The following is a 24,024-nucleotide window of genomic DNA, read 5'->3' as shown; positions in this document are numbered from 1 at the left end:
GGCTGGAAGGGCTTGGAGCACCCTGGGCTAGTGGAAGGTGTCCCTGCCCATGGGGGTAGAACAAGGTTGGTTTTAAGGTCCCTCCCCACCCAAACCACCCCGGGGTTCCAGGATCTGCCAGGCTTTGGCAGCTCCAGGCTGGCCCCACCTCTCCTGCCCATGGCAGGTGACAGCAGCGGGGCCCAGGGAGCCCAGATGCCACTGTCACCTCTTGACACGGTCACCCTGATGCTGGAATGAGGCGGAAAGGGACAAATGGTGCAGGAACAAAAGGGCTCAGAACTGTTTTTCTTGGTCAGATCCCATGAGCCCCATCAGCGACATCCGCGATGGCTTTTCCAGACCAGGCTGGGCAGCCGGATTTTGCTCAAGTGTTCCCAGGGAACAACAACAACAACAAAAAAAAAACTCCATCATGAACATGTGTCCTGCTGCACAGTCTGGCTGATATGAACCCAGGATTGTCCAGCAGCAAAGTTCTTTGTGGGCTTGGGAAAGAGTGGAGGAGCAGCAGAGATGGTGTAACAGGATGTGGGCATCTCATCTCCCCGGAGCAGGAGACAGCCAGAAGCACTGGCACTCACCCAGCACTCAGCTCCAATTTGTTTGCACACAGGCTTTGCTGGAAAATTGCATCCAGCCGGCCAGTTAATAAAAATCATCCTCCCAGAGCTCACCGGCAGCATTTGCTGAATGAGAGATGGATGCTGAATTATTCACTCTGCGCCATCGGAGCGGCGGCGCTGCGAGAGGGAGGAAGATTTCGTGTTGTGCTGTCAGTTCTGGAGCTCTTCATTCTCAGGGCTCTGAGGCTGCCATCTGCTACTAAATTCTCCACGAGGAGCGGGGTGGGGGAAAGCAGGCAGCGCTTTCAGGCACTGACTGCTCATCGTACAGCAGCTCTAGAACACATTTTCGAGCAGTCATGAGAAGGAGAAATCCAGGGGGAAGTGCAGAGTGGAAGGGATAATGTGTCACTTAGAGAATTCCACCTACACATATGGAGGAGAAACATGTGAAGGCACAAAATGCCATCCTGCCTTTCCTGTCTGCCACAGCTGAGCGGTCGAGGGTGAGGGCAGACGTAGCACAACCTTCTGGATGTGTAATTGGCCTTCACAGCCAGAAATTTCCCCATTTCTCCAAGTATCCAGCTGTTTTCTTTGTCTAGTGAGCTACCTCTCACCCCCCTCCCCAAATTTTCTTTAAAAAATTCAGAAAAAAAAATTAATTAAAACGTTGGTAAGGTGCTCAGCAGGGAGGTCCTTGTTCTCTTACACTCTAGAAACACTCTGAGATGAAATTTTGGGAAATTGCTGTGGGAGACCTCCATGGCCAGGTGCTGCGGTGGAAGTGTTCTGGTGGAGGTGCTTGGTCACGAGGCTCTGGATGCCTGATCCGAGTTTGGGGGCTCACCAGCCATGCTGAGCAGTTTGTTTTATCAGGAACCAGACAGAGGAGACACAGCAGAGCCAAGCGAGGCCCTGCAGGCAGTGCTGGAGAGGGAGATAGAGCACCTTGGCTGGGCATGAAAGGCTCTGGGAGAACAGGAGAGGAGGAATCAAAAACAATCAGCCAGGAAAACAAGCTCCCTGATTTGTTCCAAGACTCTCAGCATTGAACACCACAGATTTGGGGATTCAGTGAAGCTGGAGCAGAGGGCACCATGGGATTCCCGTGTCTCTGATATGGTCCAGACAGGAGAGGGATGAGGATACAGCCTGTGGGTTCCCACAGAGCATCCCAACGCTGGGAAGAACCCGAACAACCACGGGAAAGCCATGAACTGAAAGATTCTTCCCTTTCTTGCCTTTTTCCCCCAGGCCATGTGCCTTTCCCTCCAGCAGGACTCTGGGATCAGAGAGGATGAGGGAGATGGAAAATCAGGCTGAAGTTCATCAGCCTGTGCCTTGGGCTTGAAGCATCCACGTGCTCAGGAATCCACATGCTGAGGTGTCTGCAGCCTCCCTGCCCATCCTGTGGGAAGTTGGGTTCCCATCACACACAGGATTCTCTCTGTGTCCCTCCCCAGAGCTCCCAGGGGCTGAGGGCTCTGGGGATGGCTGTGGTGGGTCTGCTCTGGGAGACAAATGTAGGCTATGAACCAGCCTCCATCCAGCAGGGAAAGCTCCACAGATTCCCCTGTCCTTCATTGCAACCCTGGCAGTCTCCCATTCCACTACTCCAGCACAGCTGGAGCTGTGCATCACAAACATGACCAAAGTCAGGAGATGGACGGGCAGGAGAGGCAGGAAACGCCCTGATGGATGAGGACTGGGACACAGTCCCTCAGGATCTATCTCTCTGGGGCCCCAGAGGAAGAGCTGGGGTTTCCTGTGTGGAATGTAGCTCAGGAGCTGGCCTTTGCAAGGAGCTGTGAGGTGAGGAGAACAGCTGGAAAAAACACCTGATTTTGGGAGGAGATGCTCAGTGTGGTACCAAGGCCACAGCCCTCACCAGGACGTGACCCGACACGGCGTTCCACGAGCTTTACAGGTGAAGGACCCAGACACGGCGTTCCACGAGCTTTACAGGAGAAGCTGTTGATTTCCTTATCCTTGTGCCCCACATTTCCCTCTGGGAGCCCCTGGACACAGGAAGGACCCACTGATGGAGGGCAGGAGGTGGTTCCCTCCCCTCAGCCCCTGTCAGGAGTGCCTTGCCCACTGGATTGGCCCTTGGAACGCTGTGGCACAGGGAAAGGCCTCTGACACAAGCTCAGATTTCCTGCTCTCTTGGACCCTCCCACCTCTCCCACTGTCAGGGTACCCTTTGCTGATTCCTCGACTTCTGGGCCTCAGGCTGGGCCCTCCCAGGGGGCTCCCCTGTCAGGGGAGACCCTCCTGGAGCAGTTTTGTGTAAGGAAAGAGAAATGCACTGGATTTTTTCAGTCTTCAAGTTCTTGTTTATTATTATCTTATCTTAAGTTTTGCACACTGTCTACACCAGGCTCAGCACACTGGAAAAGCACCACAAAAATGGCCAACAATCTCTTGTTACTTGGACCTTTAAGACTAAACTATCCAATTAAGAACTGACACCTGGATTATTTCCCCTTCTAACCCAATAACTGATCCCAAAGAACTGCAATGTGGATTTTTCCACCCAATTACAAAATGCCACCCAAACCCATGGAGAAGGAAGAAGCAGCATGAAAAAGAAACCCAGGATGACACCCTGTGCCCTCCATCTTGCTTCCATCCACAACAAACTAAAAATCCCAAATCCTAAATTTCTCACCAAGTGATGCACCTACACTTTTGTGGATTCCAGTCTATCTTGAAGTCTGGGAAACTTTCTCCATGAATGAGGGTCAAAGTCAGTGCTGCCCTGGGGGTCAGGGCACCCCAGAGCAGACACAGAAATATTCCCTGTGTGCCCTGGGTTTGCACATCCCACCTCATCCTACTCTGGACTGCTGATGCTGCTGTCTTTGTATCCTTGCCACTTTCCTGGTGGAGAAGGAATGCTCCTGCACAGCCAGAGGTTCACTCTCCACCTCTCTCCCTTTCCAAAGTTGGCCCTTCTGTCCTTAAGGAGCTGAGGGACATTCAACAGGAAGGTGAAGCCCCACAAAATTCCACCTGATGGAGCCCATGGAGCCACTCTGCAGGTGAGGCTCTCCTTCTGTCACCCCTGGGACAAGCAAGGACATTCTCCCTGTTGGTTATTCCCCAGCACACCCATCTCACCCAGCCCATTTCTGTCCCTCAGAAGCACGGTGGGATCTCATCCCCAGCCTTGGGGCTGTTGATTTTTAATGCCTGGGTATTTATTTTGGCCATTGCAGCCCCCCTTTGTCCCCGGCGCTCTCTGACCCCCGCATGTCAGCAGTTCAATCTGGGACGTTCCACTCTTTGCCCCCACTTAATTCTTTTCGAGCTGCTCGGCCTTTGAAACCTGGTGCCATATGCCAGTCCCAAAGAGCCCTGATCAATACTGGGGGACCACGTCCCTGTGACCTTGCAACCTGCCCCAGAAAGGGCAGAGGGCAGAGCCAGGGTTGGCCATGTTTTCATTACAGGGTTGGTTGGAGGGGGAGGGAGAGCTTTTCTTTCTTGCTTTCGTTCTGTCTTTCTTTTCACAGACACGGCCCAGCTGGGGCACTCCTGTCTGCCCATCCCCTCCTCTGCCTCATTTAATGACAGCAAGTGCCAGAACCACCAAAAATCAGGAGAATGATGAGATAAATTAGAAAAATCAGGAGCACATCTTGCTGTAAGAAAGGAATTGCTCCTGCATGTGCCTTTCAGAGAGCTGGTGTGTTTGGGGGTGTAAAGTCTCACTGCAATGGAGGGACCCATCAAAGGCCCCCGAAGAGCCCTGACACGAGGGCTCAGGGCACCTGGTTTCTCTCCCCAAAGCTCAACCCCTTGTGGGGCCAAATTTTATTCCAAGGAAGGGCCCCCAGTGAGGGGCAGCCCTGTGCTGCCCCAGGTGACAGGGGATCCCATGCTAGGGCTGTGTGATCTGGGATGTCTCCAGGCCCTTCCATTTGAAGGCCACTCTTTTTTTGGGCCCAGACATTCCCCTTGCCATTTATTTTCTCCTTTTCTCTGTTCAAAAGGTACAGCACCTGCTTTCTGTCCTGGCTGCTTTCATTTTTGGAACAAGGAGAACAGATGAGAAGGGAAAAGCAGGTGGTGTCTCCTTGGGACAGAAGGGCTTTGATGGGGCTGCTCCCAAAGGGAGATTTAACCCAGCTTCCCTTTGCCAGAGAGGAAAAGCAGCAGTGAGGTTCAAGCCAAACCATTCCTCTGGGAATGGGCAGGGACCAGGTGTCCTCAGGATCTTCTCCATTTGCTGCTGTGGGTCCTGTCCCCATGATCCTGGCAGAGCAATGGCAGGGCCAAGCTGGTGGTGACCCTGTCTGCAAGTCAGCAGGACCCCTCTTCCCCTGGGGGACACGGTTCCATGGGCACAGACCCTTTCTCTCAGGAAGACGCCATTTCCTGAGGGCAGAGATCTTGCCTCGTGCCAATGTCCATAGCCAGGATAAATCTGCTCCCCTGCACAAGCCCAGCCCTCCAGAGGGTGCAGGGCAGAGCGTGGCATTGCCACTGTCACCCCTCTGCTTGCCTGGGCCCCTGGGCCCTGAGCTCATCGTTCCTGACTCAGAGAACAGTCCCAGCCCGGGGGCTGCCAGAGCCTGGGACAGTCTGGACAACGCTCCCAGGGAGGGTGGGTGGGATTGTTGGGGTGTCTGTGCAGGGCCAGGCGTTCAGTCAATGATCCCTGTGGGTCCTTCCAGCTCAGGGTACCCTGTGATTCCATGGTTCTGGGATGTCCCCTTGCCCAGGGCTGCAGGGGGAAGCTGTGGCCCTGGCTCAGCAATGGAGAGGCCAGTGGGTGATCTGGGATTTGCTGCATTTTGGCTCCTGTTGATGGTTTGACCCCAGGGTTATGTTGGCAGGGCTGTGCACACCAGACCTCCCACAAGCTCCTTTCTCCTCACCTTTGCTTCCAGCTCTCCAGAGGGGCAGAGACTGCCCAGACCAGGCTCTGCAGGAGCTCAGTCCCATCAGGAATAAAAGCACTTTGGAACAACCCTTGCAGTTCAGGGTCAGTGGCTTCCGCAGGACCCTCCTAGAGGAATTTTGGGGCATTTTTGAGCACAGATGTGCTGATGACTCACCCCAAATCCTAATGACCCAAACCCTGTGGGGTGAGCAGCACTCCCTGGTGTGTCTGGGGCTGGAGAAGCAGGAAAACCCCTCTTGCACTGGTCTGTGCCCTGAGTGCTGCCCAAGGACAGGAGCGATGGGGCACCTCATCCTCAACGTTCCTGGTGGTACTGGCAAGGGCAGGCGATCCCCAGACGGAGGGCACTGCCATGCACCATCCAATTAACCCTTCTGGCAGCTTCCATTAAAAATAAAGGGGCCTCCAGGTCCCTGCTGGAGTGGCCTATTTTACGTGAGCATCTCCTTGGTTTTGCCTCGGCGGACGGAGTTGGGGAGGCAGTTATTTCAGGAAAGGGACGCTATAGATAACTGATCTGCCAGCCAGGTGTCATGTTCCTTCATTTATTTTCAATTACTTTGTCTCTGGAGCTCCACTGAGAATCGCCTGGTGTCAATTCATTTGGTCACCTCCGTGCCTGCCGCGCGTCTCCGGGGGCGCTCCCGGCGTGGTGTGATCCATCCCCAGGGGAGGCTGTTACAAAACAGCCCCACAGCCCCGCTTCTCTTGCAGCTCCAGCTCAGCCTCCGGGCCACCCCCAGCTCTGAGCCCCTGCTCAGCGTCACCAGGGGCTCTGGGAGCAGTGGGGTGAGCAGGCAGAGAAGAGTTTGGGTGGAGGATTCCTTCTGCTCCTCAGGGAGCTGTGATGGTGACAGCGCCCAGCCCCTCATCTGCAAAGGTCTCATGCTCAGCCCCTTCCCAAGTGCATCTGCCTGTCCTTGCATGCAGGTGACAAGGACCTGAACCCCCTTGTCCCTTGGCTCATTGCTCTGAAATCCATTTGCCCCCTCAGCTGCTGAAGGTTGGGCTGATCACGGAATCATGGAATGGGCTGGGCTGGAAGGGAGCTTGAGGATCATCTCATTCCACCCCTGCCATGGCCAGGGACACCTTCCACTGTCTCAGGTTGCTCCAACCTGGGACATTCCCAGGGATCCAGGGGCAGCCACAGCTTCTCTGGGCACCCAGGGCCTCCCCACCCTCACAGGGAACAATTCCTAATTCCCAATATCCCATCTAACCCTGCTCTCTGGTAGCTTAAAGGCATTCTCCTTGTCGTGTTGTTCCATGTCCTTGTAAAGAGTCCCTCTCTCCCCTCAGGGTTCACCCCCTTTAAGGTGGGCTGTCTTCACTCTTGCTTTCACTTTGGGCACTTTTTACCTGCCTGAGCTGCTCTCCAAGTGTGATCCGAGCCATTCCTGGTGAGTCCCTGCTCCTGCTGGCACCGCTGAGCTGGCAGGGCTGGTGACAGGGACTTGTTGTCAGCAGCAGGGCCAGCTCAGTGCTGACAGTGACAACAGCGGGGACCAAGAAGGGCATGATGTCATTTTCAGATCCGCTGGGAAGTTTTCAGCAGGCACGTCTGGAAAAAAACATCATTTCCCCGTGAAAAAAGGGCACATTTGCTCTGGTTTCAATGAGAAAGAAATAAATAGAAAGCCTGGGAGTGACTGTCCTTAATTGATTAGTCATTTCTGCAGATGATAATTGCACATCAAAAGACTGAGATCCTACTGTACCATGCAAATGTCCTCATGGAGAGCAGCAAGGCACAGGGGAAGTGGATACAGGAAATAAATAGTTTAGAAGCTCTCCAGGAGGAATTTGAGTTCCACATCAGGAAAACAGTTTTGTTCTAGATGTGCCTTGAAGAAATATCCTGAACCTCAGGCCCATCCTGGGAGCAGAACACAGAGAGGAAGGGGGGCAGGGAACACCCTGGTGAGGGGGTCTCCAGCCAGGGGAAACCATTCCCACTTCAGACAGCAGTGGAGAGCTTTGCAATCTCTGCAGCTGCTGGCCAGGGAGCCCAGGGTGCCACGAGGCCCTGTGTGCCCCAAGCACTGCTGAGACCAAGGTGAGGTGGCTGCAGGAAGGAGCTGCCAGGGACCAGGCTAAAGGGAGAAAATGGAGACATCCCATCCCTGCTGGGTGCTGGGCAGTGTCCCCAGCTGGGGATCTCTGGCCATTCTGTGCACAGCTGGTGCGTGCAGGGTGCCCAGGCTGGCCCAGCTGAGGGTCCTGGGCCATTTGGGCACAGCTGGTGCGTGCCAGAGTGCCCAGGCTGGCCCAGCTGGGGATCCTTGGCCATTTGTGCACAGTGCAGGGTGCCCAGGCTGGCCCAGCTGAGGGTCCTGGGCCATTTGGGCACAGCTGGTGCGTGCCAGAGTGCCCAGGCTGGCCCAGCTGGGGATCCTTGGCCATTTGTGCACAGTGCAGGGTGCCCAGGCTGGCCCAGCTGAGGGTCCTGGGCCAGTCTGTGCACAGCTGGTGCATGCAGGGCTGCCCAGGATAGCCCAGCTGGGGATCCCTGGCCATTTGGGCACAGTTGGTGCATGCAGCGTGCCCAGGCCGGCCCAGGTGGGGATCCCTGGCCATTTGGGCACAGTTGGGGCATGCAGGGTGCCCAGGCTGGCCCAGCTGGGGATCCCTGGCCATTTGGGCACAGTTGGGGCATGCAGGGTGCCCAGGCTGGCCCAGCTGGGGATCCCTGGCCATTTGGGCACAGTTGGGGCATGCAGGGTGCCCAGGCTGGCCCAGCTGGGGATCCTTGGCCATTTGGGCACAGTGCAGGGTGCCCAGGCTGGCCCAGCTGGGGATCCCTGGCCATTTGGGCACAGTTGGGGCATGCAGGGTGCCCAAATGGCCCAGTCCCGCTGCGGCCCACGGAGGATCCGCGCTCGCCCCACGGCCCCGCGAGCTGCCAGCCCTGCTGTCTGGCAGAGGAGGCTTGTGAGCATGACTCAGTCAGCCTCCAAAAGCAGCAGCAAAAAACAAGAATCTGCTGTGAGCTGCATCTTGATTTTTAAGCCAATCTCGTGATGTTTTGCGGGGCCGGAGTGTGGCTCTGTGGTACCCAGGCAGTGCTGAAACCCGCAGGCATTTTGGATTTTTTGAGGGTGCAAATTGTCCTTTTTGTACACACTGGGGCCCTGGAGACCTTCCTTCCTGCAGGGAGCAGATCCCCCACATGCCCAGGGCTGCAATCACAGCACAGGTCTGAGGGGGTCATTTCTTGTGGGAGACATTCCAAAGGCTCCTGGCTGCCCTCAGAGCTGCCCCCTAAACCTTGTGATGCCTCCAGGGATTCCTAAACCTCACTGAGCAGCTCAGGCTCTTATGTGGTGGGCCAACATAAGAATGGCCCCTTGTCTCTGCCCAGAGCAGTCTTGGCTTTGTGAGGCCAGAGGTGTGAGAGCAGAGGTGCCCTCAGCCCTATCCAGAGCACAACGACCAGGCAGGAAAAGGCTTCTGATGGTGGAGAAGCCATTGTGCAAATCCCTCCAGCCTGAACTCCTGTCCCCTGGTCCCTACAGCCGAGGGTGACAGCAGGATACTGGGCTGGACCCTCTGCCTGTTCCTCTGGGCTCTGCACACCCAGGTTCCCACAGGCATCACCTCCAGCACGAGTCAAACCCCACCCGTGTTTAATTAATGCTCCATCTCCTCATCATCATCCCTGAGGAAGCAGCTCTGAGGATCCCCGGGGAGGCTGAATTCCCTGCTGACCCCGGGCACATCCAGAGGCAGGCTGGGATCCGCTCCCCTCGGCTCTGCAGGCGGGAGGGAGCTCCTTCCCTCTTTGTAGTCAGCGCAGAGAAATCGGCACTTTCAGGGCATGAGTCATCTGACCTATTTAGCCATCTTAGGAAGAGATGAATGACTCCTTCTGAGGGCTCCTCTCTCTCTCTCTCCTGTCTAGACAGCCAAGCTCTGACTGTAAACACCTTCCCCGGCTCTCCTGAGCCCGCCAGGCACCTTCCCGGCATCGAGGGATGCTCCAGCAGGCTCGGGGCTGCATCACACCTGGGCATCCTCAGGGGAATCTGGGCTTGGCCTGACTCTGCTTGCTCCGGGCAAGGGAAGATTTCAACACCAAGAGGGTGGAAATGCTCTTTTGGAAAACATGGTCCATGTCTGAGAGGGGTTTCATGGAGCTGAGCTCGCTGGGGCTGTGCTGGTCCTGGGACAGGACAGAATGGGACCTTTCAGCTCTGCACAACCCCTGCCAGCCGAGGACAGCTGGGGTTTTATTCCAGGCTAAACCCTCTGGGGGCTCAGAGCCCCAGTTCACATGGGGTAGGTGCCATGGGGTGTTCGAGCCTGGGGAGTCTCTCCTTGTCCTCACAGGGATGCAAAACACAAAGTGACTGTGTAGTTCAAAGAATCACCCTAATCTTAGGAAAAAACCCAATTTTTGCAGGTTTTTTATCATTCCTGGGACAATTGTGACTTCTTTCACACAGAAGAAAAATGTTCAAATGAGCAGTTGACATCTGTTTCAGATTTCCATGGTCTGTAGGTCACTGTCTCACGCTGCAGCTCAGCTCCTGAGCCTTCCTCCATGGGACCACAGGAGAGAGACACAGAGATGCCAGGGGGCTTGGTGGCATGAGGACAGGGAAGGCTTGGGAAGGTGGCACTGCAGGCACCAAGAGGGCTCTAACACAGTTAACAGAAAGCTGCACATCTGGGAATGAAAGTGCTTGGCTCTGTCCAAAGGAGAGGGACTTTGGCGCTGAAAGGAGCCAATGGGTGACAAATGGCCCGGAGCCATCTTTTGTTTGAAAAGCAGGGGAAGAGTGAGTCACAGCAGGGATTGGACTCACATCTGTGCTCCAGAGCCCTGAGGCAGATCCTGGATGCTGGGGATGAGGCATTGGAACTGATTTTGGAAAGCAGGCTCCAATACCAGCAACGCCACAGCCAGGGAGAAACGGGGAACCAGCCTGGGAAAAGGGTTTGTGGTGAGAGATGTGCAGAGTGTGTGGGGTTAATTCAGCACAGGGGTCAGGAAGGCTCCTCAGCACAAGCCTGGCCTAGGGACACCCCCCTAGGAAAGGAGGGACTCTTGCAGAGAGAGGAAACAGGTTCAGCCCAAGCCGAGGGGTAGCACTGAAGCAACAAATGAAAGAGGAATAAGAGGGGTGCCACCAACCATGGGATTGATCAGCCACCAAATGTGTGTGCAAGGGCCTCAGGCTCTGGAGATGCTGGGGAAAACTCCACCAGCTGTGTGAGAGAGGAGCCCTCGGGGTGAGGATGTCTGCACTCTGCATGGGCAGGGCTTTGGGATCCACAGCTTGGGATGTGCACAGGGAGCAGAGGCACCAGCCTGGCCCAGGAGCTGCTGGGCTGTGGCCCGAATTCCTCCTGCTTTGGGCTAAACCCACCTCCAAGGTGCCTCCAGCAGCTGCTGGGGAAGGAGCTGGGTGGGAGCTGCAGCTCCTCCTGCAGAGCACACCCATGGCCCTGTGGCATCACCCCCTCTCCTCTGGCACTGGGAGAGGCTTTGGGAGCACGTTGGGATCTCTGAGGGGTGACTGAAAGCCCCCAGGCACTCAGGAATTCCTTACCTAAGCCTCCCCTTCTTTGCTCCTCCCTTTGCTGCCTGAGCCAGCCCTTCCCCAGGGACCTGGGGCAGCTGCAGCAGGGAAGCCCATGCTGTATTTTGGAGGTCTGAGCATCAGAAGGCTCCCAGGGAAGACCTCACGGAGGCCAGGATGATCCCCCCAGTTCTCAGCCCCTGCCCAGCCATGCAGCACCCCAGGCAAAGCCTGAGCCATGCCCCAGCCACCACGGAGACAAGAACAAGACCACGTTCAAAATTAATATATATTTTTATTGAATAGTTGCTCTAAGTGGGCTTGTGAAGCCACCCATAGAATCACTTCTTTCACCTCAGCAGTGGTTCTGTAACAGTTATCAGATTTGCAAGAGAAGAAAACCAAACAGAAGAGGGTGCAGTAAAATAAATAGGTTTTTTTTCTTATCTTTAAAATAAACTTTTCAAATAAATACTTTGGTTTTTTAATTTTTTCCCCTTAAAAGGTACAAGAGTATTGTCAAAAAAACCAGCCATCAGGTTATAAACATATATTATACCTCAAAGAAAGGAACTGGAATGGAGAGAGCAGGGGAGGGATCTTTACAGGCTGTACAGAAGGGCTTTGTACCCAGAAACTCGGCATGGGAGCCTTGGGATCCTGGGCCTGTCCTGGGGAGCCCAGGGGGATCTTCCAAGGAGAGCTTTGTGCTGAAAACACCAGGGCAGGAGGAGGATGAGGAGCTGCTGCCAGGAGAGCATCCCAATGGAAAGGGGGAAAGGGGCAAGGTGGGGACGGGCTGGGCTTGGGCTGACCTTGGCACAGAGGTGGGAGCTCCCTCCTGTCCCAAGCCCAGCTCTGGGGTGGGACTGGTCCTGCCCGTGGTGAAGCCGTTTGGGCACAGCAGGAGAGGGACCCAGAGCCTCCCTCGCACATTCCTGCTGCCCTGGAGGGCTGTGAGCCCTTCCCATCCATCCATCCATCCATCCATCCATCCATCCATCCATCCATCCATCATCCATCCATCCATCCATCCATCCATCCATCATCCATCCATCATCCATCCATCCATCCATCCATCCATCCATCCATCATCCATCCATCCATCCATCCATCCATCATCCATCCATCCATCCATCCATCCATCCATCCATCCATTCATCCATCCTTCAATCCATCCATCATCCATCCATCATCCATCCATCCCTCATCCATCCATCCAAACCCCCCCTGCCTGCAGTGCCCCTTACAGGGATTGTGTCCTCAGGGGATATTTCTGCAACGCCGCCCCAAGCAGGAGAACAGATCCCAGCCCCACTCCCAGTGTGACTCCAGGAGGGCTGGCAAGAGATTCTGGTGTTCATGGGGAAATAGCCAAAGCCAGCTGAGCCCAGGAGGGCCCAGCTCAGGGTGGTTTGAGCCAAGTGGATCATGAGCATCCCATGGGCTCCATTGGTTCCTGGGAGGAGCCAAGCCTGAACTGGATCCTGTCAAAGACCAAGAGTGAGCTTCAGGGTGGGGTCAGCCCTTATCACATCCCTGTCACAAACATTTGACCTCCAGGGTCTGAGCACTCCCAGCCTTCTCCAGCCTTGGAACAGGCCAGGAAGGAGTGACAGCAGCGGTGCTGGGAGCAGGAGTTTAGGGCACAGTGGGCTCCTTTCCTGTGGCAATCCCACACAGTTCCCCTCAAACCCGGCTCATCCCTCTCTTCCACACTTCAGAGCCGTTCCTAATCTCTGATCCCAGGCTTTGGCATCTTTTGGTCAATGGCATTTGTCCTCCCTCCATCAGGGCTCACCCCTGGGGATGGGCAGGAGTGAACTCAGTGGGATTTTATGGGAATCTGTGAGTCACAAAGAGCTTCCCCTGCTCTTTGAGGCACTGATGTTTCTCAAGGATGAGTGAACAGCAGCCCAAGGGCCTCTTTGGCCCTTCCACCAGGAGTGATGGGGGTAGGATGGGACACTCCAGCCTGGTCCCCAAAACCCCTCCCCACCTTTGCTGAGACTGATTTGCCAGTGGGGAAAAAGGGGAGTGGGACCAAGGGAAGTCTTGGAGGAAGCAAAAAGCATCGGAGGTTCTCGCATGGATGGAGCTTTGGACTCCTGGGTGGGAGAAGGAGGCTCTGGACAGGGAGCAGAGCAGGGGGAGCTCAGGTCCTGCTCAGCAGCTCCTGCTTCCTGCTCCTTTGGCACCTGAATCTCTTTCCCTGCTCCAATCTGCCCCCAGCCCTGCAAAGGGGGCAAATGTTCCCTGGCAAAAGGAAGAGAACAGCACAGGAACGCTCCCTCACAATGGGGATCCATCCCTGCGGGAGAGCAGAGGGCTCCACATGTGACAATTCCAAAGAAAACCAAAAGAGACACGTCAGGACAGAGAGAAACCCAAGTGCTGGGTCAGGCAGCTGCAGACAAACACCCCCAGCAGATGGGATGTGACTCACGGAGGGTGGGGCAGAAAAGGGGCTCCCAACCCCAACCCCAACCCCAAGCAGGGCCCTCTCCGTGAGCAAACCCAACAGCCTGGCAGCCGAGCTGGGGATGGAGCACGACGGATCTGGTCACAGGAGGTTGGGAAAGCTCAGGGAAAGAATCTGAGGCTGCCCCCAGCCTTTCCCATCACGGATGAGCTCAGTGAACGGGAGCTTTGGGTGCTTCTCCTTGGACAGCTTTTGGTGCTTGCCAACCTCGCCTCCCTGCTGAGAGCAAGGAGGGGAATGTGCTGAGGAGCCCCAGCTGGAGCGGGCAGCAGGAATTCCAGCAAAGCCATCTGCCCCATGAGCAGGGCAGAGAGCAGCAAGCTGAACCGCTCCAGCCCCTGCAGTCCTGGATGTGGCTTTGGTGTCTGCCCTTGGTGGAAACAACGCCCAGCTCTGGTCCCACAGCCCTCGGTGCCAGCTGGGGCTCCCGTCCTCTCCCTTTCCTAGAACCATGGAATCATTCCTGCTGGAAAAGCCCTCTGAGACCACTGATTCCAAACATTAACCCAGCACTGGGAGCCACCACTAAACCATGTCCACAGCTTTTAAATCCCTCCCCTTCTACATGTCCAGTATTTCATTAAATGTCTCTCCCGGATTTGCCATCTCACGGAGGGGAGCCCTGGCCGTGCTCCTCAGCCCTCTCCAGGCTGTGGCACCATTCCCTGGTGGGAAGGGAGCCTCTGCACTGACCCAGAAAAGCCCATTAGGTGGAGGCTCCTGGCAGCCCTGCCTCCCCCCAGCTCCTGAAGGTAGCTGTGCTGCTGCTGAGTGCCAGCAGAGCTCTGGGAGCTGATCATGGGCAGCCTCTCCTCAGCCCCCAGCTCCAGCACCTGGGGGAGGTCACCCCGCGCTCGCATGACTTGGGAGGCCGTGAAAATGATGAAGCTTCACATGTTGAGTCATTCCACCATCAGGAGAGGAAGCAATGAATTGCAAAGATACAGAGGTGGTAACTAAATTTACAAGTGGGATCCGTTTAAAAAGGAGGAGGAAAAAAAAATCAAAGTAGAGCAAGTTGGAAAATTCTGTTCATTAGTTTTCTTTAAAAAGTTTCAATGAACTGTTTCTCATTCTCATTCAAGGGAGACAGTTCCTCCAACCCACAGGGAAAAAGGGACCTTTTCTCCCTAAAAATGCTCTCTGGTTTTTATGAAGCAGGAGTTTAATCAGCACCAATAGAAGAGTGAGCTGAGCCTTCCAAAGGAAGGAGACTCTGGGAGGAAGTGTCTCCCCACAACATCATTTGGAAGTAGGGAGCCAAGCAATTATTGGCATGAGGATAAATGTATTAGCAATGCATTTTATATTTGCTGCCACAGGAATGATCTTAGAGGGGTTCACACACCTACAGGGCATCCTCTGAGAAGGCCATGGCTTTAAAATCCAAATTATTCCAGAACCCAGGCTGGCCTTAGGGATGAACCATGTCCAGATGGGGCTCTGTCCTTTCCTAATGCCAGGAGACCCTCTGCATGATGCCGGAGCATCCTCCTGAGATACCCACAGATCCTTCCACATCCCCCCTCAGGCTCTGGGAGAGGATTTCACTCACGTCCATCACATCCTCCAGCACAAACCTCCCACCAGGCATGGGACTCATCCCCCCTTCCCCATGGAGCCTGGAGTTCAATGTTTGGGTGCCATTTGAGTCAGGGGAGCTGGGCACAGCCAGCACAGGATTTGATGAATAACGCTTCCAAGCGGGATGAATCACTCCCTGGAGCCACTTCTCCCCGCAACAGAGGGAGCTTGGATCCATGGTGATTTTTAGAAAGTGAATGGATGGAAAGAGGAGTCCCACAATGAGATTCCACTCCTGCCTCCCCTCTCAGCCAGCACTGAATCCCACCCTCCCTGCAGAGCAGACCCCCAGACAATCTGTACACCTCCGTTTCCCCCACTCCCGACAACCTGGGAACCAAGGGCCTGGGATTAGCAATAAACTGACTGGGAAATCATCTTTTCCAGCCTGTGCAAGTGCACCAGGAAGCCAAACCTTGTACCTGGCACCGTTCACAGCAGTATCATGAATATTATTAGTAATAGACCTACCCATCCTAACGTTATATTTATATCTACAAAAATAGATCCACAGAACTCTACGGAAAGAGGCGGCTGGGAGGAGGCGGCGGACGGGCCCTGGGAGCTGGGGCTTGGAGAAGCCAAGGGATGTGTTGCATATATTCCTCCAGGAGCACCATGCCCTCCTCTCGTGCTCACACACCTGGGAAGGGGGACAGGCAGGCAGAGCCGAGCTCCAGGACGCCATCCTGGCTCCAAACTCCCCCAGATGATGCCAGCGGGGCCACAACCAGGAGCTGGTGCTGCACAGACATGGGGCTGAGCCCAGGAGCACCTGGAGTCCCCCTGCCACAGCCACCAGTTGGGGTTATCATCATCCCAGCAGGAAACATGGAGCCCTGACTCGGATTGCAGCATCCTCTGCTCTGCAGATGGCCCCAGGTCTGGCCCCAGGTCTGGTTCCAGCCCCATTCCCAGCTGTCAGTGAGTGGCAGAACCCCCTCAGCGCGGTGAGGACTCAAAGGAAACTTGGCAGGGAGGGAAGGTCGGGGTCCCCAGCTTTGACACCCCCTCCTGCTCTCCATGTCCTCCAGCCCAAGGCAAGGTGACAGAAGCCCTGCTGGGGAGTCCCCGGAGTGGTGGCTGCTCACAGTTGGCTTTGCTGCAGTTTTTTAAAGTGAATTCAGTGCTGGTGGAAGGTACCAGATCGGGGTTCGAGCGCGGAGCTGGTGCCTGTGGCATCTGCTGGGTGGTGGGATGGAGCCCGGCGGCAGCTCCCACCTCAGGCAGCCCTCCAAGGCCTGGAGAAATGAATGGCAATTTCCAAGCAGCTCCTTGTTCTCAGCCAAATCCCAGAGGGGACCTTTCCCTTGCTGCAGTCGGGCAGGAGAGAGTGGGCTGGGCTGCCTCCGATAGCTCCTTCCCCTGCCAGAAGGTTTCTAAAGCTTCCCACACCTTCTCTTCCTCTTTGAGATAGAAAAACACGCTGCCACCTCGTTCTGGAGCTCGCTCGCTTCTCCCAGCGGCTTCCAAGCCTGGAGGGAAGCCACTGCCACTGGTGAGAGCCCTTGGCACCCCAGCCCCTCAGGGAAAGGGACCTGTGGCCACCTGAGGGGTGAAAGGCCACCCACAGAAAGTGCAGGAGAGGGAGAAAGAGTGGGAGAGGGGTCTGGCTCCCGAGGGACTCTGGCACAGGGACGCACCGACCTGTCTCCTCCCCCACGGATAAGGACCACACTGTGGGGCACCTCCCAAAACTATGGAGAGCAGAGCCCTGAGGGGCCTCAGGTATCCTTGCCGTGGGGGCAGAGCCCGAGGACCCTCTGGGTCACCTTTCCCTGTGGGACACAGCCAGGGAGGGCACCCTCAGCTTGCTCTGCCTCTCCTGTCCCTCTCCTGTATGTGCAAAACCACTGGTACCCCCCAGCTCAGTGCCAGCTCCCCCGGCCACCCAGCCAGGGCGTCCCAAAGCCTGGGGATCCCCCAGGTCACCCGTCTGGATCCTGGAAGGTGATGGTGGGGAGGGAAGGGCACCGCAGAGCAGAGGGAGCCGAGGGAGGAGCGGGATGGAGGAGAGAAGAGGAGGAGGAGGGGGAGGAAGAGGAGCAAAGCCCGCTTCTCCTCCTCGGGAGGGTCATACCGGCTTGTCCAGCGTTTTGGGGAAGGGCGTGCCGCTGGCCGAGGAGATCTTTCTGCAGACCGTGTTGGTGTGGCTCTGGCAGCGGCAGCCGGGGCGTTTCAGGCCGTCATAGCCCCGCTGGCAAAGTTTGAGGCACCCCAGGGTGGGAAAGTAGCAGCAGAGGCAGGGCAAGAGGAGGGACAGGACGCTCATGGCAGCCCAGCGGGCGCAGCAGGAGCCCGGCCCGCAGGAGCAGGGGTCGTCGGCGCAGGTGTCCTCGTCGTCGGTGGAGCAGTGGTAGAAGAGCCCCTTGACGCAGCAGAGGCAGGTCCCGTAGTCGAGCAGGCTCTCGGCGGAGCAGAGGCAGCGCTGGTTGCAGAGCCAGCAGGAGGGCAGGCTGCGGGCGGCCGTGCAGCGCGGGCAGCGGCAGCGCCCGCACGCCTCGCACAGCACCAGGTGCGCGCCGTGCCCCGCCGCCGGCTCCGCGCCCTTCCGCGGCGACTCCTCGGCCTTCAGCTCAGCCCCGCGGGGCTGCGTCCGCACCAGAGAGTGCCCCGAGTGCGACGGCGTCAGGCTGCTCAGCAGGCGCTGCTCCGAGGCCGTGGTGCTCTGCGACACCGAGCTGGCCGTGCTCGAGTGGCTCAGGTGCGGCTGCAGCGGCGGCACCTGGTGCTGCTGGCTGTGGCTGCGGTGCAGGTCCTGGAAGGTGGAAGACGCCAGGCGGTCCTGGGACCACTCCTGCTTGTGCGGGGGCTGCGACAGCGAGGGGTTGGAGCGGGCTTGCTGGAAGCACGCCGCCGGTCTCTCCACGTAGTTGTTGCTGGCACGGATGGAGCGGATTTGGTCGATGGACAGGACCTGCTGGAAGTCCTCGGCGGGTGGGTCCATGGTCTCGTCACAGCTGAGTTCAGCCACGCTGGAAGAGAGCTGCATTTCCAGGAGCCGGGAGACCCTGCGGCATCAGGGCACATCTAAAGATCCTAAAGGATGGGCCAGGAAGAGAGAAAATATCCCTGTTACGTCCATCCAAATCATTGAGTCACAGACTGCTTTGGGACGGAAGGGACCTCGAAGCTCATCTCATTCCAGCCCCTCGCCACGGGCAGGGACACCTTCCACTAGAGCAAAGCAGGACACAAAGACCGCCTGGAGAACTCCAAATGAAAGGATTTCCAGCAATCAGACCCGGAGCAGTTTTGTGCCTGGGAACACTTAGGCTGGACGCATCCCAAAGGAAGGGCTGTCGGATCTGCCCCTCGACCCTGGCGGGCACAGCCTCTCTCCATGCTTTTGAGCCTCTTGTGTCCTTCCAGAGGATTTCCCACCCCTCACCAGCACCTCCTTCTCCTTCCCCAGGGACCTGTGCTGGCCCTCTCTGGAGGAGGGGAAATGGGAAGCAGTGACTGATCCAGAGGCATGACAGAGCTGGGAACGGCATCTCCCTCAGAGCAGGGGCTCTCTCTGCTCTGGAGGCTCCCAGCACACCCTGAGCAGCCTCCTGCTCCCCTTCCCTGCACACACTGGGGGCACTGGGATGGGGAAATCTGAACACAGGTTCTCTAACTATAGGCAGCAGCAGTGACAAATTAGAGTCACTGAATCAGTGAAGTTGGAAAAGCCCTCCAAGATCAGCATCTCCAACCATCAACCCAGCACCATGTTCACCACTGAACCATGTCCCCAAGACCCACATCCACACTCTTTTTTTAACACTTCCAGGGTGAAATGGAGCCCTATGTTTGGCCAAGGACAGGACTATCCCACAGACTCCAAGTCCTGATGGACTGCAGCATCCCACTACCCCATCCCCAGCCCAGGAGCCAGTTTGCCCCCATCAGGAGCATTGGGAAGGGCAGGTTTCCCTTCAAACCTGGCACAGACACCAGGGAAGGCAGCCTTGGCACAGGCAAGCCCTGTGGTGCCCCTCACACCACCCTGCTGTGCCCTTTGCCGTTGTTTTCAGGACGTGGCCCTTCCTGGGTGGCAGTGCTGGCAGCAGAACCTGCCGTGCCCAGGAGCAGCAGCACTGCTGAGGGCCGTGGGGTGGAGCAGGGACACTCCATGTGCCACCACTGCCCTTCCTGGCAAGCTTGGCCCCATGGCAGCAGCTCCATCTCCAAACCTTCATCTGCCAGGGAAACCCCTCGGTGGGGCTGGGAGAGGAGAGGGGAGGGAGCAGCGAGCACGGGAGCCACAGGAGGGAGGGAGACACAAAGCTCCCGCTCTGGACATCGGCACACGGAGCTGCCAGGAGCGCCCAGAGGACAGACAGACATCACCCACTGCATGGCAGAGCCCATCTCACCCTGCCCAGATCTCCCCATGGGATCTGTGCTGCCCGTGCACAGCCACCTTCCCCGGCACAGAGGGCACAGCTCACAGAGTGACCCCCCCGTGTCACGGACACTGCCGGGCCCGCAGGAAGGCACCGCTCCGGAGGGAGCTCCCTCAGCACCACGGGGCGGCCGCCGCTCTCAAGTAGGTGAAGGGGCCACAGGTAGAATCTGCTCATGCAGCAGAGAGAGGCAGAGGGAAGATTGATTTTCATTAGCTAGGCTGACCTTGAGGAGCAGGGAAAAGCAAAGGCAACTTACTTTGACTGTTCAAGCAAGATCTCGCCTCTCCCATCCCCCTCTCTGGAAAGAAAAGGAAACCGATCTGCTCAGATTTGGGGTTTTCCCTCCTCCATGCAATTCCCCTTGTGGGGAAATGCAGACAGTGAGGAGTCGCTCACCCAGGACACCCACAGGTGATTTGGGTACCCTTCTCTTTCGCAGCAGTGCCAAGGGGAATTAGGAGGGCATGGCTGACTCGGGGAAGGTTTGTGAGATGGGAAGAGGCCAGAGGCAAAGCTCTTGTGGCTGTCACTTGCTGTCACCGAGCTCCTCACCTGGGAGGGTGTCACCAAAGCCCAGGCTGGGGACGTGAAGCCCCAGCACCTCCTGAAGAGGGAGGGCCCACCTCAGCCTGCAGCTGGGACTGTGCAGAGGGGAGCAGGGAGCAGCCTCGGAGCATCCCCACACCCCTCATGACCCAGATCCTGTCGGGACGGGATCATTCAGAGAGCGATGCTGATTCCACCTGGGAGCAGCTGCTCACACAAGGTGTCCATCCCCACTCACCTGGCCTCAGCACTTGGCCATTCAGGCTTGGCCACTGAGATGAGCCCTGTGAGGGTCCTGGGGGCCTCCAACCATGGGGAGAGACCCCACAGAGGGTCCTGCAGCCACAGAGCCAGTGGGGCTGCTGGCCCAGCGCAGGCAGCCCAAATCCTCTGAGCACCTGCAGCTCAAGAGGCGTGAGGAGACCCCCGAGCCAGGCTGGGGTGGGAGGGACAGCGTGAAGAGGAACCGAGCCCGGGGGACACAGCCAGAGACGAGGTGACCATCAGCTGTGCCGGACACTCCAGATCTGGGGGCAGGGCTCAGACACAGAAAAAGACAGATCTTGGGAGCCCCCAACACTGGACCAGGGCCCAAATGCCCCCAGGACTGTGATTGCAAGGTGCAGGGATCAGACTAGAACCTAGGTTCACTGACTGGAGGGATGCAAACGTCCCTGTGGGAATGAAGGGGAGCTGAAGAGAACATCTGTGGGTCCTGCAGAGGGACTGAATGACTGGAGCTGGGACCCTGCTGATTCCTTCTCCCCCACCCCCGAACAGCCCAGTGCTCCCCACTCCCTCCCTGCTCCAGCCTGATCCCAGGGCTGCAATCAGTCCATACCCCAGTCCCACTGAGCCGAGCAATCCCGGAGCTCTGCTGCACCCCTCCCTGCCTACCTGGGGGACGCGGGGCAGCGTCCCCCAGCCTCCTCCTCCTCCTCCTCACACCCTGCCTGCCAGGCGGGCATGCCAGCCCCGGAAACCGGGCCAGCTTTATGGCCACCACCAGCCTCAAACATATAAAGTTCGTGTGATAATGGGCCAGAGGAAGGATCGTAAAAGCAAATGATTTACAGGCTGGAGGTGGCTGCGAGCCGGGGGCAAGCGGCTCAGGGCGCCAGGTGGGAGCAAAGGGACCCCTCGCCGTGTCGGGGTGCTGCGGGGTGCAGCTGGGCGCTGGGGGAGGCTGAGCCCCCGGTCCCGCTCAGCGCGCAGCCCACGCGGGGCTCGCAGCCCCTCCACGCACACGCAGCCCCCGTGTCCCGGGACTCCCGGGCACCGCCGCGCCCGCCGCCCGCTCTCAGTGTGCGGGGCACTCTCAGCTCAGCCCACGCGTGACTCGGACCCACAGGCGGCCCCAGCCCCACCGCGCGCACCCCACGCGTGTGCAGGACCCCGATCGCCCCGCGCACGGAACCGCAGCTCCCTCGCACGGCCCGTGCGCACCCAGGCACCCGCGTCCCTCCAGCAGCGGCTCACGAGTGCCCAGGAGCCCTCCCGCTCGTGTCCCCCGCCGCGCCCCGCAGCCCACGCGTGTCCGCGCCGGGGACTCACCCCGCAGCCGCCGCCGGTCCATCGGCCCGCGGAGCCCGAGCGCGGCGGGGGCAGCCCCGGGGCGGAGCGGGGCAGCCCCGGCCCCGCAGCCGAGCCCCGCGCCGCGGGCAGCGGGAGCGGCGGGGGGGCCCCGCGCTCGGTGGGAACGGGAGGCTGGGCGGAGGGAGGAGGAGGAGGAGGAGGAGGGATGGAGGGAGGAGGGAGGGACCTGGCGCTGCCCGGGAGCATCGCGCTCCCCCTCGCTCTGCGCTGCCTTCCCGGAGCTCTTAACGCTTTACCCAAGTGGCGTCATCCCTCTGAAATGGACTCGGCCCATTAGCGGCTCCGCAGAGCCCCGCAGCGCTCCCCAGGCGCCGCTGCCGCCCAGCCCCGCCGCGGGATGCTCAGCGCTCTTTAAACGTTTCCGTCTGCCCCGGGCTCCGCGTCCCTCCCTGCGCCCCCCGGGACGGCCCTGCCGCGCCCCGCGCCGGTGTCCCCCTGTGCCCACCGGGACAGCGCCCCTGGGGACACAGCAGCGTCGCGGGATGGGTCGGGGTCAGTGTGACACCGCGGGCAGGTCCTGCCGGGCTGGGGCACAAAGGGGCCGGCAGCGACTCAGAATCCATCACCTTGGGTTTGATCCATAAATGGCCGTGAAACGGCTCAGTCACCTCACAGAAGCATGGAAAAGGTGGGAAAAGCCCTCTAAGGTCATCGAGTCCAACCTTCTCCCGGCTCACCTCTGCCCAGGAGGCCCTCGGGGCAGCCCGGGGCCATCCAGCTCCATCCAACACTTCCCAAAATCCCGAAGCCACACCTGGATGAGCCCTGCAGAGACACACTCGGCAGAGAGGCTGGGAGCAGCTTTTCCACCCTGAGAGCCACAGAACCAGCCCACACACATCTCACTCTCACAGAAACAAAAAGCTTGGACTCAAGGTCCAAGCAGGACCAGGACCTTCCATTCCAGAGGTTTTCCCAAGTCGCTGCATGCTTCTCCCGAGCCCCTTGCTCTCCTGCTTTCGTGCCTGTGGCTCGGGAGCACCAGGGGTCCTTGTGACACCCCTCACCCCCATTTTCAGTAAAGTAGACATGGTTTGACAGTCCCAAAGACACAAGGCCACCCTGATGACACTGAGCATCACCTGTGGGCCCCAGCAGAGCCCCCACCCTCCCTCCGTTCCCCTCGACACTTCCAGGGTGATCACCCATTCTCTCTGGGATGCTCACCAGATGAGCAAAGCTACAGCGCCGGCTCAGGGAGGGCTCAGAATCTGTCTCAGAAATGTGAAGATAAAACCACCAAGCCCTCAGCCCCCCTCACAGGTGCCCAGCAGCACGGGACCCCCTCGGGGTGGGCAGTCCCCAGGCTGGATGGCAAACACAAGGTCTGAGTGTGTGAGAGCAGCATGGGGACAGAGGGGAAGAGAAGGACCTGGAATAAGAGTGATAAATCCAGATCTGCTGCTTGTGGCAATAACAGATAAGGACAAACTGGGGTGATCCCACAGATCTCAGGGGCTCCCTCCCAGCTGATGCCAGCAGAAGCACTGGAATCCCCCCAGCTGGGGCCAGTGACTCCATTCTCCCACACAGTGCCCAGCCGAGCCCTTGCAGTCCCATTTTTAGGTATTTCTAGGCTGAGGGTTTCTCCATCTCCATGGGATCCCACCGGGGATGCTCCTCCAGGAGTTTCTCCAAGAAGAACGAGTCCCTGACAGCATCCCTCAGCCTCGCCTGCAGCTCAGAGCCTTCAGCCTGAACCCCTCTGCTCCCTCCAGCCCCTCCTCTTCTCCCCATCGCCCTCAGTTCCGTCTTTAAAGGCACAGAAAGGATCAGCGCTGCCCGATTCCCAGCCAGCTGGCTGAGAGCACCTGACTCCGGGGAGCACGTGTGCTGTCCTCCCTCTCTCCCAGCCCCGATCTCTCACTCCCACCTTGAGGTGCCGGTGATTCAGGCTTCCCTCGCTGGCTCGCAGCATCCCAGCGCAGCCCGCGTCGTGCTCCGCCGGCGCCGCTTTATTCCTCGCTGGCTGCCGAGGGAGGGCCGAGCAGGCATGAATGCAGAGCTCCCGGGAGGAGTGGGAGGGTGGGAAGCACAGGGAGAGCAGCGGCCTCCCGGTGAGTTATTGACCACAGCACCGCTGGAGAGGAGGGCTGGGAACCCCAGGGCACTTGCAAGGCAGGGAAGTTTGGAGCCTCCCCCAAAGGAAGGATCTGGGATGGAGCCCCCCCTCCTCAGGAGGGGTTTTGGCTGTTGGGAGAGGGACGTGGATCTCCCTGATGAGCCATGGCAGAGGAGGGTATGAGATCTCTGCAGGTTCCTGGCCACCTCTGCCCGTGTGGGGGGTGTGGAGCAGGGACTGAGCCCCCTTCCCACAGCCCCCTCTGTGCCCCACTCCAGCTCCTCAGTCACCTCTGGCATTGGCCCCACTCCTCATCCCAGTGGAAATCCACCACCTTGAACACCACTG

The 24,024-nt window shown here is 58.1% G+C and overlaps 1 protein-coding gene across 2 annotated transcripts; it reads right to left on the bottom strand.

Annotated features, from left to right (window-relative positions):
* Window positions 1-15,030: 15,030 nt before the first annotated feature.
* On the bottom strand, window positions 15,031-23,564 carry SPRY3 (sprouty RTK signaling antagonist 3). 2 transcript variants are annotated; one of them, XM_054289776.1, is made up of 2 exons: window positions 23,488-23,564; window positions 15,031-18,114 (listed from the first exon to the last, which is right to left on the bottom strand). In XM_054289776.1, the coding sequence occupies exon 2, from the start codon at window positions 18,065-18,067 to the stop codon at window positions 17,150-17,152; it is 918 nt and encodes a 305-aa protein (XP_054145751.1). In that variant the 5' UTR covers window positions 18,068-18,114; window positions 23,488-23,564; the 3' UTR covers window positions 15,031-17,149. The 2 variants fall into 2 exon arrangements, with proteins under 2 accessions (XP_054145751.1, XP_054145750.1); XM_054289775.1 differs by lacking the exon at window positions 23,488-23,564 and adding an exon at window positions 21,573-21,657.
* Between the last annotated feature and the right edge of the window lie 460 nt (window positions 23,565-24,024).

Source organism: Melozone crissalis, unplaced genomic scaffold, assembly GCF_028551555.1.
Source record: "Melozone crissalis strain CALT ecotype California unplaced genomic scaffold, PUWL_Pcris_2 ptg000068l_1, whole genome shotgun sequence".
Lineage (NCBI taxonomy): Eukaryota > Metazoa > Chordata > Aves > Passeriformes > Passerellidae > Melozone > Melozone crissalis.
This window is presented reverse-complemented; position numbering and strand designations above follow the sequence as displayed.